Here is an 18,821-nt window from a genome sequence, read left to right as displayed (position 1 = left end):
ACAATCAAAGGGTCTATGAGGTGGTAGTTGGTCCGCTTCCTTCTCGCTGAACACGTCGCTGAGATCTGCATACTGTGGTGGTACCTTCACCTTCCCCATTACTTCAGTCCCTGCTAGGGTGGCTTGGGCCCCTGCTGAACCCTTCTCCCCTTTGCAGTGTTCTAGGCAATGTGCTGAACCAAAGGACACCACTCTTTGATGCCAGCCAACCAGCGGATCATGTAGAGCTAGCCAGCTCATTCCCAAAATAATGGGAGCGCCTCCCAGGGTGGCCACATTAAACGCTATCAGTTCTGTGTGCCTTGCCACCCTCATTATCATTGGGACAGTCTGCAAGCGGACTCCTCCTCCCAACAACTCCCTGCCATCAATCGTGGTCACCTGCAGGGGGTTGCTTAAAGGGATGGTCTGTATCTGGTGTTCAGCAGCAAACTCCTTGCTCATAAAATTGCAGGAGCTGCCTGAGTCCAATAGCGCCTTTATTTTTAGGGGGTGCCCATTCTGCAGCTCTAGCGACACTTCAATCACTAGAGCAGGTCGAGGAGCTTCTGGCACGGGCACTTTCACTGCTCTTTGGCCTGGCTGCAGTGCCCCAATTGTGGCAACCAGGCGTTGGCTTTTACCTGCTCCGCTCCCCCTTCTTCTCCCCCCTCAACAGCTCCCACCATCCCTTGCCATTCCTTCCTCTGGGGGCAGACTCTGGCAAAGTGGCCTGGCTGTTGGCAGAGATAGCATTTCCGGGGGCCCTTTCCCTCCTTCTTAGCTCCCTCGCTGGTTTTTGAAAATGCGCGCGCGCGCGCGCTGTTCCGATTTCCATCGGCTCTGCCGGCGGGAAAGCTGGCTCAGGAATGTCTGGAATGCGGAACTCCTTCCAACGTTCCCCTCTCCCTTCCCGCCTCTCCAAGGCTCTTGCCTCCTGCCGCGCTCCTATGGTCAGCGCAGATTTGGTCAGCTGATCCATAGACTCCGCCCTGGGGCTCCGTGCCAGCTCGTCTTTCACCCCCGAAGAAAGACCTTCTTCAAATAGCATTTGAACGGGTGCCGCCGATAAATCCCAACTCAGTCTGTGAATCAGCATGGTAAACTCAGTCCAATATTCACGGACAGATCGACTTCCCTGCTTACAAGCCATTAGCTGTCTGCGCACCACCCCTTCCTCAATATCGCTGGAAAACATGATATCCATTGCACGAAAGAACTTCATTGTGTCCTTTAGTATTTCATTGTGCGTTGCCATTAGGGGTCGAACCCAATCTCTAGCCCCTTTCTCAAGATGCCCAATTACAAAAGCAACTCGCGATTCCTCATCAGGGAACTCATCGAACTGCACATTAAGGGCATATTGCATCTCTGTCCTAAAAGCATGGTAGTCCTTGGGGTCCCCCCCAAATTTCTGCACCAATCCTGGTACCTTTCTGGGGAATTGCGTGGCTCTCCCCTTCTTCTCTGCATCCTGAGCCCTTCTCTCCTCCAACCTCGCCGTCTGCAGGGCCAGTTGAACCTCCAACGCTCGGTATCTATCTTCCAAGCTTGGACCAGCTCCAGCCCCTGCTCCTCCGGTTCCGGTTGGTTCGCTCATGACGCCTTCTCTTGCACAGGCAGCGTACAAAGACTGTCGGACTGCTGTGAGGGTTTGATTAGCTGCTTGTGCGTGAAAACGTGCTCCCTCAGAGTTTGTGCGACCCCACAAACCTCCGTGTGTGACGGAGCTCCTCAGACATGTCTGCTCTAGTCACTAGTAGAGTCCGACAGTGGCTGTCTGCGGAAGCGTTTCCAGCAAAGAAGTTCCTTAACGGAAACGCGTCTCCTGGACTCACGGCGTGACAGTTTCCTGCGAGGTGTGGGTCTCCCTATGGGAGACTCCGATACCTCCCCACTGTTCTCGCTGGAAGCCTCCCTGAGCCCTCCCTCCTGCTCGCATTCCCTCAGAGACCCACTCCTCCCCCTGCTGGTCCCTGCTTCAGCAGTTGAGTCTCTTTCATCCTGCCTGAGTCCCTCCACCACCTGATGCTCTGATGGCAGTTCCCTGACAGATACTTATACTTTAAGTTTAAGGTGCTTATTCTCAAATTACCTTTGTCCTGCAATAAACCTAAAAATTACTTTAAACTTTGGTACTTTCAGAGTTATAACTTAATTTCCCAAATCCTCAAAATTTTACTGCCGAAGCCAGATTTTCCAAACCTTGCAAATTCTCAACATTCATAAAGTTTATAGTGTTTTTGCAAATAGTCCTTAAATTTTTTCCAGTCCTCTTCCATTGTTTCTTCTCCCAGATCTCGGATTCTGCCAGTCATCTCAGCCAGTTCCATGTAGTCCATCAATTGCATATGCCATTCTTCCAGCGTGGGTAAATCTTGTGTCTTCCAATATTTGGCAATTAGGATTCTTGCTGCTGTAGATGCATACAAAAAGAAGGTTCTATCCTTCTTTAACACATTCTGGCCGACAATGCCCAGGAGGAATGCCTCTGGTTTCTTGGGGAAGGTATACTTAAATACCTTTTTTAGCTCATTATAAATCATTTCCCAGAAGGCCTTCACTTTCGGGCAGGTCCACCAGAGGTGAAAGAATGTTCCTTCAGCCTCCTTACATTTCCAACATTTATTATCAGACAGATGATATATCTTTGCAAGCTTGACTGGGGTCATGTACCACCTATATATCATTTTCATAATGTTTTCTTTCAAGGCACTACATGCCGTGAATTTCAAACCAGTGGTCCATAACCTTTCCCAGTCTTCAAACATAATGTTATGCCCAATGTCTTGAGCCCATTTTATCATGGCTGATTTGACTGTCTCATCCTGAGTGTTCCATTTGAGCAGCAAGTTATACATTCTCGAAAGAACCTTAGTCTTTGGCTCAAGTAATTCTGTCTCTAACTTCGATTTTTCCACCTGGAAACCTATTTTTTTATCCATTTTAAATACCTCCTGAATTTGGGCATAATGTAATCAATCTTGCACCTTGTTTTTTAATTTATCTAGACTCTGCAGCTTCCAATTGTCTCCAATTTTTTCTATTATCTCCCAATATTTTGGCCAACCCTCCTCCAAGTTAAGTCTTTTTCGGGCCTTAGCCTCTATTGGTGACAGCCACCTCGGGGTCTTACTTTCTAACAAGTCCTTGTATTTAGTCCAGACAATAAATAAAGCTTTTCTGACAATATGATTTTTGAACATTTTGTGAACCTTTGCCTTGTCGTACCACAAGTATGCATGCCATCCAAAAGCATTATTAAACCCTTCCAGGTCTAGGACATCAGCGTTTTCTAATAAAAACCAATCTTTCATCCAGCAGAAAGATGCAGCTTCATAATATAACCTTAGGTCCGGCAGGGCAAATCCCCCTCTTTCTTTTGCATCGGTTAATATTTTAAATTTTATCCTGGGCTTTTTGCCCTGCCAGACAAACTTCGAAATATCTTTCTGCCACTTTCCAAAACATTCCACTCTGTCCACGATCTGTAGGGTTTGAAACAAAAACAACATCTTTGGCAATACATTCATCTTTACAGCTGCGATTCTTCCCAACAAGGAAAGTTTTAATCTTGACCAAATTTCTAAGTCCTTTTTGATTTCTGACCAACATTTTACATAATTATCTTTAAATAAGTTCAAAATTTTAGCAGACAAATTGACCCCTAGGTATTTCACATTTTTAACCACATTTAACTCTGTTTCCTTCTGAAACCCATCTATTTCTGAAGATGTCAGATTTTTTCCCAAAACCTTGGTTTTTTGCTTGTTCAACTTAAATCCCGCCACCCGACCAAACCCATGTATTAGCTCTAGAGCTCTTTTTGTGCTAGATTCTGGCTCCTGTAATGTTAAAACCAAATCATCTGCAAAGGCTTTCAGTTTATATTGTTTCACTCTGACCTGTATTCCTTGCACCCACCGGTCCTCCCTAATCAAATTCAAAAGAACCTCCAGGACTGAAATGAATAACAGAGGAGAGAGAGGACACCCCTGTCGTGTCCCCTTTTCAATTTTGAACTCTTCTGTCACCACATTGTTCACTATCAGTTTAGCCTTTTGCTCTGAATAGATTGCTTCAATACTATTTTGAAACAGCCGTCCCACTCCCATCCCTTCCAAATTTTTCTTCATAAACTTCCAGGAAATGTTGTCAAAGGCCTTCTCTGCATCTATAAAAATTAAAGCTGCTTTCGTATTGATATTGTTCTGCAGTAACTCCAAAATGTCAATAATGTTCCTAGTATTATCAAACAAATGTCTGCCTGGGAGAAAGCCTGCCTGGTCTTTATGGATTACTTCATTTAACACTTTTTAAAGTCTACTTGCCAAAATATCAGCAAAAATTTTGTAATCCACATTCAGGAGTGAGATGGGACGGTAGTTCTTCAGTTGGGTCTTTTCAGATTCCAGTTTTGGTATCAATGTGATGAACGCTTCTTTCCACGATTCTGGTGCCCCTTTTCCCTCCATAATCTGGTTACATACCTCCATTAATGGTTGGATCAAAAAATCTTTCAGTGTCTTGTAGTACTTGGAGGTAAGTCCATCTGGGCCTGGGGATTTACCTAGTTGCATATTCTGAATGGCACCCTCAATTTCCTGTTGTGATATTCTGTAATTCAGGATTGTCTTTTGTTCTTGGGATAGTTTTTGTAATCCATTAATTTTTAAAAATTGGTCTATCTCAATCTCTTCTTGAGGCCCTTGCGTAAACAATTTTTTGAAGTATCTCTGGAAACACTTTCTAATTTCTTCTGGTTTCTGAATGTTTTCTCCTTCAACCTCCAGATTAGTAACATAATTCAATTTTTGTCTCTTTTTCAGCTGCCATGCTTGCAGCTTCCCACATATGTTCGCAGATTCAAATATTCTTTGTTTCATTTGTTTAATTTTCCATTCAACTTCTTGATTTATCAATTTCGCATATTGTGCTTGATGGAATTTAATTTCTCTTAAAACTTCTTTTGATTTTGGATTAAGTCTCAACTTTTTCTCTCCGTCTCTTATCTTCTCTAATATCTTATCCTTTTTTCCATTCCAGAGTTTTTTCTTAATAGTATTCTGTTGTATCAGAAACCCTCTCATGACTGCTTTACTTGCATCCCAGATTGTTCTCCTTTCCACCGAAGTGTTCCAATTTATTTCAAAATAATCTTTCAAAGTTTTTTGGGCCTTCTTATACTTTTTAAAGTTTTTCCAAACTTCTGGCCCATGGGCCTTAGGGTGCCTATGCCTGGGATAGAGGGTTAAATCAGGGCTGGCCAAATGGGACTCAGCTCCGTCCCCTCCTTGCATCTGCTGCCTGAGGGGGCTGCCTCAGTCTCCCTCACGGTGGAGCAGGCCCTGAGAACAGCCTTCTCGCTGCCTTCCAAAATAGTCATACCTCGGGTTACAGATGCTTCGAGTTGTGTTTTCGGGTTGGGCACCGCACGGAATCCAGAAGTACCAGAACAGGTTACTTCCGGGTTTCAGCCCTTGCACATGTGCAGAACCACTAAATCACGCTTTGCGCATGTGCAGAAGCACCGAATTGCGACCCGCACATGCACAGACACGGCACTGCGGGTTGGGAATGTGCCTCCCACACGGATCACGTTCGCAACCCAAGCATCCACTGCACAGGAAACATGACACAGAAGACCTTGGAGTCTCACTGTGGAAAACAACAACAACAACAATTGGTTATATGTCACTTTGGGCTGCCCTGGGTGGTGGCATAGGGTGTCCCTGTTACAACAGCCCTGCAAAATAGACCGGAGTTGCTGCGCGCATTTGGGACTTGGAAGAGTAACTTACGGCAACCCTAAAGGGCAGTCCAGTGTCGAAATTACGGGGGCCTCTTTTAAATAGGGCTGGTGTCTGAACTTGGGCTTTGCTAAGGTTACGGAATTGGCAGGGGGGGGCACTTGTGGGAGAGCAGGTTTCTTTGGCCGTCTCCCCCTTCCTTGCTTGCCCCTTCTGCGTTCCTATGGCAAGTCCAGCCGAATTCGACTATGGCGTGTGGTGCAAATCTCTGCCTTCAGACGGAGGGAGCCAGGTAGCTTTCCGGGTTGTGTGCCCAACTTTTCATGAGCTGATATTAAATCCCAAAAGACCTACAGCTGCTTGTTACAAAGGGAGGGGGCCGATTCAGGTACAGTTATGATATTAACTCTTTCCATGCTCATTTCTGATGCTCAAAAGCAGGCGCACCCTTTCCTAGACCTTCCTGATGACATTCTCAGTCTGACGCACAGTATTTACACAGAAACACGGATCAAACACAAAAAACCCTTTACATAACTCCCTTTCTAAAATACACTGAGACTATCTTATAACATATCTCCATTATAACACACAAGTTCTAATTAAATCCTAATATTTACTATGCCTAAACATTGAGCACCACAGACCTATAATAATAATAGTAATAATAGTAATAGTAATAATAATAATAATAATAATAATAATAATAATAATAATAATAATAATAATATAATTTATTATTTATTCCCAGCGCATCTGGCTGAGTTTCCCCAACCACTCTGGGCGGCTCCCAATTGAGTGTTAAAAACAGTAAAGCATGAAATACTAAAAACTCCCTAAACAGGGCTGCCTTTAGATGTCTTTTAAAAATAAGATAGCTGCTTAATTCCTTGACATCTGATGGGAGGGCATTCCACTGGGCAAGCGCCACTACCCAGAAGGGCCTCTGTCTGGTCCCCTGTAACCTCACTTCTCGCAGGGAGGGAACCGCCAGAAGGCCCTTGGAGCTGGACCTCAGTGTCCGGGCAGAACAATGGGGGTGGAGACGCTCCTTCGAATTGTGCTCAGAAACGTACTCAAATATTCCTCTGCAGTAAAGGAGGCAAATGGAAGCCTTCTCATTGTCTTTGTGCTTACGAATACTGTGTTAAGGAGGGATGAACAGGGTGGGCCTGTGACCTGGATTCAGGAACTAAAGTATTTACCATCACAAAAGAATGGCCAGGCTGCCCAGGTAATGCAGTTAGTGACCATTAGCAGGTATCCTTGAGGACAGGTTTTCTGCTGTAGACCGCCTCCTGTGATGTATTCCTGCTGTAGACAGTCTCTTTCTGTATGATATTTGGGGGGGAGGTCTTGGGTGGGCAATTTCAAAAGACTATATAAGGCCTTGCACACCTCCCTCCTAGTTGTGGTGAGGGGGGGGGGACACTGTTGCAATAAAGATCAGGCTACTAGCCGCTTTGCTTCTCCATATTCTCTGCTTGGCCTCTTGTTATTTTCTCCTACCTATAAGGAACCCACTTAAGGACTATATGGGCTCTTGGATACCCCATAAGGGAAAAGGAACAGGTTTTTTCTTACAACAAAGGTCGTAAGACTATGTTTGGTTGGCACGCTTATTTATGGCAGGATAAAACTAAAACACACAAGAGCGCTATGAATCAGGTTATTCAGAAAATCCTTTTTACAGTATGGGATAAATATAATAATCCGCTGGAAAGAAAAACACCTCTTTGGCTTCCACCCACAAAAGCAACAGCTTTTTAAAAAATGCAATACGGAAGAAGCAATGGGCAACTTACAGAGATCTTTTGGACTTTTCGGAAGAAGAAATAAAACTGAATAAACAGGATGAGGTGGGAGTTGTGGTGGCGGATTGGTTTCAATACCATCAAATCATCTTGTTTGGACAAGATAAAGGGAAAGGTTTTTTGACTGAAAGTTCACAGTTTGAAAGAGATATTATTGCGAGGAAAGAGAAAGTGTTTCCCAAATTTCAGGTAGAAAATTGTCCAATCTGAAGAAGTGTGCATGCACACGAAAGCTTATCCCCAGAACAAACTTAGTTGGTCTCTTAGGTAAAAAATGCTTTTCGAGGAAAAAAATCTATCTAAAGCTAGTTTTATATTTAACTACATTATAGTCCAAAGGCTATTCATTATAGTCCAAAGCAACTATACAGAGGCGAACAGGACAATGTCCTGGCAAAGGCTACTACTTAGGGGTCTGAAATGGATAAATGAAAATATTATCCATCCTCACACACTCAGTTTCATCAGCAGGGAAGCCAAGATGCATCCTAGCAGGACTTTTGGGTTTGCGCTAGGCTATAATTGGTGGTATTCAGGACAATTCAAAGTATGGAGATATGTCGTAGTGAATGCAGATGATCTGGGACAGCCAACACCCTCAGCAGGGAGGCTGGGTGATGGGGGGGTCAGGGGTGCTGGAAGGGGAGGGGTCTCTGTTGAGGCTCCTCCCCTTCCTTTAACCCTTCCATGGACTCCCTCTCTCCGTTTCCCCAGCCAAAAGGGACCCAGCCAGGCGCCCCACGACCCCAGGGATTCCTGGGGACAAACTGCTAAAATCAGCAGTGATACACTGGGTCAGAAATATAGGTCATGATTAGAGCTGGGTGATATATTGGTATATTGCCCAAGGCTGGCTTGAAGTTTACATCGTGATAACTGTTTCCTAATACTGAGCTGGCAATATATTACGAATCACAATGTGTGCAAGGGCTAGGCAACACCTGCTTTTCAACATTGCGATAACTTACCACCTAAACGCTGTAATGTTAGTAGCAGCTAAACCTCACAATATCACCTGCTAAATATTGCAGGGCTATTAGCAGATAAAGATCGTAATGTTATCATTACCAAAACTCACAATATCACTTGTGGTTTATTACCAGCTAAACCTCACAATATCACCTGCTAAACGTTGCCATGTTATCAGCAGCTAAACATTTAAATCAGCCACAAGGTCTGAAATAGGGATGGAACTGTACAGAGGAGAGCAGCACAATGTCCTTGCAATTGCTCCTACTTAGGGGTCTAAAACGGATAAATGACAATATTATCAATCATCATCTCAGTGGGACTTTTGGGTTTGGGCTTGGCTAGCAAATGGTGGTATTCAGGACAATCCTGTATGGCAAAGATGATCTGGGACTGCCAGCAGGGAGACTGGGGAATAAGTGGTGATGGAAGGGGAGGGGTCTCTGTCGAGGCTCCTCCCCCTTCCTTTAACCCTTCCCTGGACTCCCTCTCTCCCTTTCCCCAGCCAGGCGACCCCAGGGAGAATGGGGGGCCTCAGCCCCACCCCCAGCCCTGCTTGGGGTCCTCCTTCCCCTTCCCGCCAGGGCAGCTGAGCATCTCTCGGCCCCCCAGGAAAGAGAAAGGGGAGTCTGGCGGTGCTGCTGCTGCCCAGGTGATCTTGCAAGGCCAGCCCTGCAGGTCTTGGGTCCCCCCTTCCCCCCTGGGTCGGGGCCTGGATCGGGGTCCCTGTCGACGGGCCCCAGGGAGGGGGCTTTCCTTGGGGGGTTCTCATTGTCCTCCCCCCTTATCCCCCCCTCTATTTCCCCCCTTCTCTCCCCCTTTACCTCTTGGTCCTCCGCCTCCCTGGCTCCATATTAGTCCGCTTTCCTTGTCTGTAATAGAAAGGGCTGGGGGGGGGGGGTTCTCCACTGACGCCCCTCCTCCCCTTTCCTGGAAACTTCCGGCACATTCAGCAGCGACACTTCCGGTTCCTTTTGGGATGCGCTTGCCCCTAGAGCTACGTCTATAGAGCAGCCCCTCCCTGTGTTGGGATGGGAAGAGGACGGGACGGCGCTGCCTCTGGGGGCTCCATGGGGACCTGGCCCCCCTCCTTCCTCCTCCCCACAGCAGGGGGCGAGATGGCGGCCAGGGGGGGGCATCATATCTGGGGGGGACCTGGGTTTGCGGGGAGAGAAGGAGGTGGTTTTCAATCTGCAAACAGGGAGGTTGGGAGGGGAGAGGCTGAGTGAGAAGGAGGGAAGGGCTGCCCCTCCCCCTGTGGGTCAGGAGAGCGGGGGAGGGGCTGAGCCGGGGAAGCCATAGGGGGTCCCTCCCCCCCCCCAGCCCAGGGGGGTCCTCTGTGAAGCCCAGAGATGGACCCAGCCTCGGGGGTGGGAAGAGACATGGGGCTGCCTGAGAGAGAGAGAAGGGGCGCTTCCTCTCCTCTCCCCCCTCCTCCCCCCAGGCTCTCCTGCGCCCAGAGACCCCCCTTGACCCGGCTGCCCCCTCGCCAGGCAGGGAGAGGGTGGGCTCCCCTTCCGCCATGAGAGGAGTGCAATGGGGTTGTGAGGGGGGGGGGAGAGAGAGAGACCCCTTTCTGCTCCCCCCCAAGAGGGTCCCCGTCGTGTCTCTGAGGGGCGAGAGAGGAGGAGCCCCTCCCCCCGCTGCTGCTTCCCCTCAACGACTTTTCCCGCCTTTTCCCAACTTCCCGCCCTTCGGGATCTGAGCCTCGCCTCAGTTTCAGGCGCCGAGGAGGCAGATTCCCCGGGCTCCCTGCTTTATTAGTGGATTTCTTCTCATTCGCCCTGATTTCTACTCATATATCTTGCTTTTGGAGCTTCTCTCTGCTTCTTTAGTAAGAAGGCTGTATAAAACCCCCCTCACCACCTCCTGCCTCCCATACAGTATGTCAAAGTCTGATTTCTTCCCATTTGCTGTGTATAATTCTTCCTCCAAGACTGTTCTTCCTTCCTGGCTTCCCAACTAATAATTCTTCCCTCACTGCCCTTAAATAGCTGCTTGGGGTCTAGTTTGGGGCCTGCATAAAGAACCTCTTTTTGTAGCCTTTGTAGGCCCTTTTAACCATGGATAGGAAAATGTTGCACCCGAGCAGGGACGAAAGGAGCCAAACGACACCAAGGGGTTAAATCCAGAGAAAGAGCTTTTTATTCTGCCATGGGGGGGGGGAGAGGGGAGCAAGTGTGATAAAGTCACAAAACAAGCACGAAGTTCACAGCCATTGCACAGTGTCGCCCTTGAGCCAGTGCCACCAACTGGACTCATCCACTTCAGCCCCGACTGGGCTAGGCGAGCTGGGTAGCACTTCCAGAGACCACCTTCTGCACAGGAACAGGTCAAAGTGCTGTGGACTCACAGCTTAAGAGCTGTGAGCACCGGATTCACTCCCACCAGAAGACAGTTGTAGTACAGCAGAGCATAAACGACTCGGAGAGCAGCTCTGTAGAATATCTTCTTTATTCTATCCACAACTATTATACAACTATATACAGAGCTAAATGAGGTCTAAGCATAAAGAATGCTAAACCACACTGAGTGTCTGCAGCTGCTCTTAGCAGCAACCTTATCTATACACACGATCTCTAACAGTCTCTCTCTCTCTCCGACACAATGACTGACTCTTTGATGTGGTGCTGGAGCAGAATAAGTAGAGAGCAGAACACCGCCCCTCCTCTCTGGAAAATCACCAGACTCATCAGGAGATTCTTGGATATGGGAGGGGTGAAATCTCCTCATATATCCCCTTCCAGTTCCCTCCCCTTTCTCCTCCCATGTGTCTCCTGAGCATGAACAGAAAGTTCCTGTCTTGGGACCATTTTTGAACCCTTCCCAGGAAAGGGGGTGAGAAACCAGGGGGTTTCAGAGTGTTCCAGTTATGTTTCATTCTCGTGCTTTGGCATGGCTCCCGGACAGAAAGTAAGTTGCAATCTGGTTTTAGCAAGGCCAAAGCCTCTGAGAAAACAATGGACTCTGTTCCCTACCTTTGTTGCAGTCTTTTAGTTACAGCAAGAGGAATATGCTTAGCTAATGCTTTTTGTCTTAGAGGAAATGCAGTTTTAAAAATGCTTGAGGCGAGGCTTTGAGGCCTGGCTGGGGGGGGGGGGGATTCACAAATAGTTTTTAGGGTTTGGGGGGTAATCCTAACTGACTGTCTTTGTGTATCTGAAGAAGTGTGCATGCACACGAAAGCTCATACCAAGAACTAACTTAGTTTGTCTTTAAGGTGCTACTGGAAGGAATTTTTTTTATTTTGACTATGGCAGACCAACACGGCTACCTACCTGTGACTGTCTTTCTTCGTTTCCATTTATTCTTTTGCGTGGGGACTGGCCAGATTGAAAACCCCCCACCTCATTCAAAAGAAAGACTAGCAAAAGATTTCAAAGGTGGAATTTCCAAAAGATGGCACTTTGTCCTGGATTTAAGACTCATGGGCTTTTTTGGCGTTTATTTGGGGCCTTGTCTAAAAAAAAAAAAAAAGCACTGCAATTTTGGGCTTCTCCTGGTTTCTACTTTTTGAAATATGGCAACCCTAATTATTCTGGGCTCTGCTTGAACGGAAACTCCCTTTTAGAGCTCAGTCAGTAGAGCATGAGACTCTGAATCTATGGGTCGGGGGGTGGAGCCCCACATTGGGCAAAATATTCCTGCATTGCAGGGGGTTGGGCTAGATGACCCTCGTGGTCCCTTCCAACTCTGCAATTCTAGGATTCTACCATGTGTAGAGGAAAGATCGCCCTCTTCTGGGCAGTGGAGGAATGATGTAATGTTGGTTGGTGGGAACTGTTCTTGAGTGTTGCCTTGTCACACACATGCAACACCACAACAGTCCTGTGAAAGGAAGGGGGGAGCATTTCTGCAGGCTGATGTCCATCCATCCATCCAGCTGCCCAGGCCCCAGCACCTCCCCCTAAGAGTGAAGGGTCCCAGTCTGGAAATCCCCCCTTCCTGCTGGAGATGAGGCAGTGAGGGATTCCAGACAGACAGAGGCGCCCTTGCTCTGGAATTCCCTTGCCAGCAGGGAGACTTCAAAAGCCCCCCCCATGCCTCCCCCTTCCCTCATTTAGTAGGGAGACTTTTCATCTTGTGGTTGGGTCATTTCAAATCCAGTTTTTCTCTCTCTCCCTGCAATTTTAATACTGTTGTTGGTTTCCTTCTTTGAATTATTCTGTTCACTAGTGATATTTCACACAGCGTTTGTGAATGCAAAGCAATTCTGGCTCTTGTGATCCCTGCCGGGTATTAAGTGTTGTTCTAACCTCCCTATTGCAGGTGGAAAGAGGAATGTGGGGCCTGCTTATAATATCTTAGGGTGGCAGGATTAAGATTTGGGACTGGGACTTTCAGATTCAGAGCCACTTTTTGCATGAGATTTCTTCCAACTATTGGAGGAAAGTATGTCTGAGGTTTATGATTAAAAATATAATTATTACGGGTGAATTTAATGGAGTAGGATCACTGGACTATGACTAAACACTGAGGGAAAGTGTCTCAGAAGAAGGCAAAATACCAAATACTTTTTTGATATGGTTACAACAATGGATCTACTAGATCAGGGGTCAGCAGACTTTTTCAGCAGGGGGCCAGTCCACTGTCCCTCAGACCTTGTTGGGGACCAGACTATATTTTGGGGGAAAATGAGCAATTTTGGCCTGTCTGCAAAGAGGCCTGAAGATGTTTGGCTTTACCTGTCCCAGTTGTCGTCCCAATAGCCCCCGTTGGGCTTCTCCAGCCAGGTGCCAGGGCAGGGCAGGAGGCTGTGTTGGCCGGTGAAGACAGAAGCAGCCGCCCCGGCGGAGCCAAGGACGGAGGCAGGGGAACCGGGGCGTTGCTGGAGCTTTTACCCACCAACTGCTGCTGCTTCCCAACCCGCAAGCGGCAGCTGCGGCCGCTGCATCAAACCGCCTGAACGCCATGGGAGGAATGAAGGAGGGAGGGGGTGACGAAGAAAGCGCATGAGGAAGCGGCACGGAGAAGGGGCACAGAAAAGGAAGGAAGGGCGGAGTGAGGGAGAGGGAGGAGGAGCAAGAGGAAAACGCAGCAGCAGCCGGCAGCCAGCGTCACACCCCCTTCCCAGCGCCACCCTTCTGAGGCAGGCAGGCGGGTGAGCCGACTCCTCCCGTTGATGGCGCCCGGTGTGGGACAAGATTGCTCGTCCCTGAGGAGAAAAGCGCCGCCGGGTGAGGGAGAGGGAAAGAACGTGCGTGCTGGCAATCCACGCGGCGATTCCAGGACCGTCCGCAGGCCGGATCTAGAAGGCAATTGCACCTGATCCGGCCCACAGGCCTTAGTTTGCCAACCCAGATGCTTGGAGATTCAGACCCCCTTTAGAACAAGAGTAAACATGTTCTTCTGATTCAAAGGATTCTGCGGGAAGAAGAAACATGATCTGGATATTGAAGGAACTGCCTACAGGATTAAAGACTGTAGAGATCCAGCCAAGAACTATATCAGATCAAAACTCAACATGGATGATAATGAGGGGTGAAAAGAGTTCATTGTATAGATGGAGACTAAATAAGGGTTTATTTGAAAAACACTGAATTACAACATATTCCAATTACGTTAGAGTATCAAAAGATGTTAAAAAGCATTTGGAAATATGGGGGCTTTTAAAATGCTGGGGGACGGCAGCGAAGGATTCGCTGCCGCCTGCCAGCATTTTAAGATCGCCCGGGACAGCGGAGAAGTCTCCGCTGTCCCGGGAAGGCAGGCGGGGGGGGGGAGCAAAGACTTTCGCCCCCCGCTGGCCTTCTGAAAAGGTCCAGGACCTCTTCTGTTTGTTTTTTTAAAAATAATATTTTATTAAGTTTAACAATAAAAAGCAACCACAAAAAAGATAGAAAAACAATAAGCACAAAAAAATATAAAACATACAGAATTTCACAATACAATACAGAATACACAATACAAAAGTACAAACATTTAACCTAACAAAAGAAAAAAAATAAAATCAATATACACACAAACAGATAAAACACATATCACTCTTTTCTATTTTCTTATCTTTAGTACCTTATTTTCCCCGACTTCCTCACACCTCCCTTTTTTGTATCCCCTTTTCGCAGTTAATTCAGCAAATTCATATCCTATTACTTTATCTTTACTTATATTAAATTCCAAATTTATAATTTCTAATTTTTATCATCTTATTACTAGAGCCCCTTCATTTCATTTCAATGTCCTCAGCATTCATACATTTTGCAATATTTCTGTAAGTAGATTTTAAATTTCATCCAATCTTCTTCCACCGACTCTTCTCCCTGGTCTCGGATTCTGCCAGTCATCTCTGCCATTTCCATGTAATCAATTACTTGCATCTGCCATTCTTCCAAGGTGGGTAGGTCTTGTATCTTCCAATGCTTTGTGATGAGTATTCTTGCTGCTGCTGTAGCATACATAAAGTTCTATCCTTCTTTGACACCAATTGGCCAACTATACCCAGGAGAAAGGCCTCTGGTTTCTTCATGAAAGTGTATCTAAGTACCTTTTTCATTTCATTATAAATCATTTCCCAGAAAGCCTTAATCCTCGGGCACGTCCACCAAAGGTGAAAGAATGTGCCTTCAATTTCTTTACATTTCCAACATTTGTTGTCGGGCAAATGATAAATTTTTGCTAGCTTGACTGGGGTCATGTACCACCCGTACATCATTTTCATAATATTCTCTCTCAAGGCATTACATGCCATAAATTTAATCCCAGTGGTCCACAACTGCTCCCAGTCAGCAAACATAATATTATGTCCTATATCTTGTGCCCATTTAATCATAGCAGATTTTACCGTTTCTTCCTCAGTATTCTATTTCAACAGCAAATTATACATTCTTGATAATATCTTAGCATTGGGTTCTAACAATTCTGTTTCCAACTTTGATTTTCCCACCTGGAAACCAATTTTTTATCCTGATTATAAACGTCTCTTATTTGAAAGTAGTGTAACCAGTCTCGCACCTTCCCTTTAAGCTTCTCATAACTCTGCAATTTTAGCTTGTCACCTCTTCTGAAGGCCGGCGGTGGGCAAAAGTCTTTGCTCCCCCCCCCCCGCCTGCCTTCAAAAGCCATCGGGATAGCGGAGAAATGCGCTGTGCTTCTCCGCTATCCCGGGAAGGCAGGCGGTCGGGAGCAAAGACTTTTGCCCCCCGCCGGCCTTCAGAAGAGGTCCAGGACCTCTTCTGAAGGCCGGTGGTGGGCGAAAGTCTTTGCTCCCGACCGCCAGCATTTTAAAAGAGGTCCCCGGAGATTTCCCTATGGGCTTTCTTATTGCGAAGCAAGCCCATAGGGAAATTCGTCTGGCGAAGCACCTCGAAAAACGGAAAACCCTTTCGTCTTGCGAGTTTTCCGTCTTGCGAGGCATTCGTCTTGCAAGGTACCACTGTAAATGATACCAAAAATAAATAATACAAGCATCTTTAACAAATGGCAAAGATATATTTCAGGATTACTCTGGCAGGGGGGAAACACCAAGAACAAAGTATAAAAGTTGATAGATACTAAAAATAGAGGTGGCTACGCACTGCTAGATTTTCTACTATGAAGCAGCCTCTTTGTGTTGGTTAAAAGAATGGATATTGTTGGACAACAGACAATTGATGGATACCCAGTGGAATCTTGGTTGTTGAACGCTTCGGAAGTTGAATGTTTGGGGCTTTCAAACGCCAACAACTGGGAAGTGAACCGGGAAGCAATTTGTAAATAAAATTATATACAGTGGTACCTCAGGTTAAGTACTTATTTCATTCCGGAGGTCCGTTCTTAACCTGAAACTGTTCTTAACCTGAAGCACCACTTTAGCTAATGGGGCCTCCTGCTGCCGCTGCACCGCCGGAGTACAATTTCTTTTCTCATCCTGAAGCAAAGTTCTTAGCCTGAAGCACTATTTCTGGGTTAGTGGAGTCTTTAACCTGAAGTGTATGTAACCTGAAGCATATGTAACCCGAAGTACCACTGTATGAATAAAATTATCTATATATAAAGCAATTGAAACACTTCCCACACTCCTTCCATTCAATCCATTCATGATTTTCTGTTTGTGGATTGTAGGGTTTCAACTCTTAAAGCTTTTCCTCCTTGCGAGTCCATTGATGTTTTCTAAGAACATCAGGAATGAAGCTCTATGTACACTCCATATACGTAAGTGGTTTTCCCTTTTTCAGTTCGCTGAGGTTTGCTAAGGTTTCCACTTCTATTGAAGCTCTTTCCACACTCCATACAATTATTTGCTTGTCCCCGAGTGAGTCTGTTGATGTCTTCTAACATTTCCAACATTGGTGAAGCCCTTTCCACACTCCTTACATTTAAATGGTTTCTCCCCTGTGTGAGTCCATTGATGTTGTCTAAGTGTTCCACTGTGACTGAAGCTCTTTCCGCACTCAGTGCATTTAAATGGTTTCTCCCCAGTGTGAATTTGGTGATGTAAATTCAGGTTTCCACTCCGAGTGAAGCTCTTTCCACATTCCATGCATTTGAATGGTTTCTCCCCTGAGTGAGTCCATTGATGTCTTCTTACTGCTCCACTACAAGTGAAGCTCTTTCCACACTCCATGCACTTAAAAGGTTTCTCCCCTGTGTGAGTCCGTTGATGTTTTCTTACTGCTCCACTACAACTGAAGCTCTTTCCACAATCCATACATTTATATGGTTTTTCCCCTGTGTGAGTTCGATGATGAATTCTAAGTGTTCTACTAACAGTGAAGCTCTTATCACACAGCATACATTCAAATGGTTTTTCCCCAGTGTGAGTTTTATGATGAATATTCAGTCTTCTATTCGTACTGAAACTCTTTCCACACTCCAAACATTTAAATGGTTTCTCCCCTGTGTGAATCCGTTGATGGATTCTAAGGCTTCTCCTCTGACTGAAGCTCTTTCCACATTCCATGCATTTGAATGGTTTCTCGCCCGTGTGTGTCTGTTGATGTTTTCTAAATGTTCCACCATCGGTGAAGTTCTTTCCACACTCCATACATTTATATGGTTTTTCCCCTGTGTGGGTTCGTTGATGGTTTCTAAGGTGTCCAATCTGACTGAAGCTCTTTCCACACTCGTAACATTTATATGGTTTCTCCCCCGTGTGAGTCCGTTGATGGATTCTAAGGCTTCCCTTCTGACTGAAGCTCTTTCCACACTCGTAACATTTATATGGTTTCTCCCCTGTGTGAGTGTGTTTATGTATACGAAGGTTTGAACTCCAACCAAAGCTTTTTCCACACTCCATGCATTTAAATGGTTTCTCTCCTGTGTGAGTCCATTGATGTTTTCCAAGTGTTCCACTGTCAGTGAAGCTCTTCCCACACTCCATACTTTCAAACTGTTTCTCCTCTCTCTTTTCACATTCCATGAATTTATATGGTTTCTTCGTTATTCCCATTTGACATGGCCCTCCAGAATTTTGACTGCCTTCTCCATTGCCTTCTTTCAACAGGGAGGAGCGGGGGGAAAGGAAACCTAGGAAGAGAACAAAGGAATATTACACACATCAATTACCTGCTCTTATTTTAACATCTTGTACAATCTCTCCTGTCCTCCATATGTTCCAAGCTTTTAGCATAGGCAAATGCAATAATGTACCGTATTTTCCGCTCCATAGGACGCACCTGACCATAGGGCGCACCTAGTTTTTAGAGGAGGAAAATACGGGAAAAAATATTCTGAATCAAATGTTGCACTAAACTATTTAAAGTAGCAAAGCGGGTGGCACCTGTCCGCTTTGCTGCTTTAAATCGAGCCTCAGAGGAGGGTAGGAAGGGGAACCATGGCTTATCTAAGCCCAGTTAATAATGCTAAGCCTGACTTATGGCCATCGAGATTAGCCTGGCCGTCTCAGTGGAAATCTGGGGAGGCTGGGGTGGACTTTCAGTCGTCAAAGTGCGGTTGTGTCTTCCTGCCCGGCATCTATTTCCTGCCCTCTTTCCCCCCTGCACCCCCGCACCCTGCTTGGAGGGAAGGAAGCGGAGCCATGGATCCTCTGCTCGCAACTGCAGTGGATTCCCTCCACTTTGAAGCAGGAAAGTGGGAGAGGAGCTGCTTACACGAGTGTAAGCTGCTCCCCTCCCACTTTCCTGCTTCAAAGCAGTCACAGAGGGAATCCGCTGCAGCCTCGAGCAGCGGAGGATCCATGGTCCCCTTCCTTCCTTCCTTCCCTCCTCCGTAGTCGCTTTGAAGCAGGAAAGTGGGAGAGGAGCTGCTTACACGAGTGTAAGCGGCTCCCCTCCCACTTTCCTGCTTCAAAGCAATCACGGAGGAGGGAATCCTCTGCAGCTTCCCCCACCTCCCGCAGAAGCCACACACTCTTTAAAGGGCTGCGCGGCTT

General features: G+C 46.5%; 3 protein-coding genes across 5 annotated transcripts in view; 1 reads left to right on the top strand and 2 right to left on the bottom strand.

The window, feature by feature from the left end:
- Positions 1-18,821, bottom strand: part of LOC310701586 (uncharacterized protein) — a 127,847-nt gene that overhangs the window by 22,109 nt on the left and 86,917 nt on the right. Inside the window, exon 1 of one of the 3 annotated variants that reach the window (XM_083492714.1) lies at positions 9,337-10,091. The exons of 1 other annotated variant lie outside the window; for it this stretch is intronic. The gene's annotated coding sequence lies outside the window, so the exon portion shown is untranslated. Of the gene's footprint in view, positions 1-7,534; positions 7,806-9,336; positions 10,092-18,821 lie in introns of those variants that run through there. One more of the 3 variants, XM_083492715.1, reaches the window with a different exon arrangement.
- LOC310701520 (uncharacterized protein) overlaps positions 1-18,821 on the top strand; it is a 236,561-nt gene that overhangs the window by 207,985 nt on the left and 9,755 nt on the right. The gene's annotated exons all lie outside the window — the stretch shown is intronic.
- LOC310701260 (uncharacterized protein) overlaps positions 1-18,821 on the bottom strand; it is a 33,734-nt gene that overhangs the window by 10,118 nt on the left and 4,795 nt on the right. Inside the window, exon 2 of the mRNA XM_083491866.1 lies at positions 16,776-17,956. Within this exon, the coding sequence (XP_083347992.1) occupies positions 16,776-17,956 (1,181 nt within the window). The remainder of the gene's footprint in view (positions 1-16,775; positions 17,957-18,821) is intronic.

This window comes from Podarcis liolepis (genome assembly GCF_965112155.1).
Source record: "Podarcis liolepis genome assembly, chromosome: 2".
Classification (NCBI taxonomy): domain Eukaryota; kingdom Metazoa; phylum Chordata; class Lepidosauria; order Squamata; family Lacertidae; genus Podarcis; species Podarcis liolepis.
Note: the sequence above shows the minus strand (reverse complement) of the source record. Positions and strands in the feature narration are given on the sequence as shown.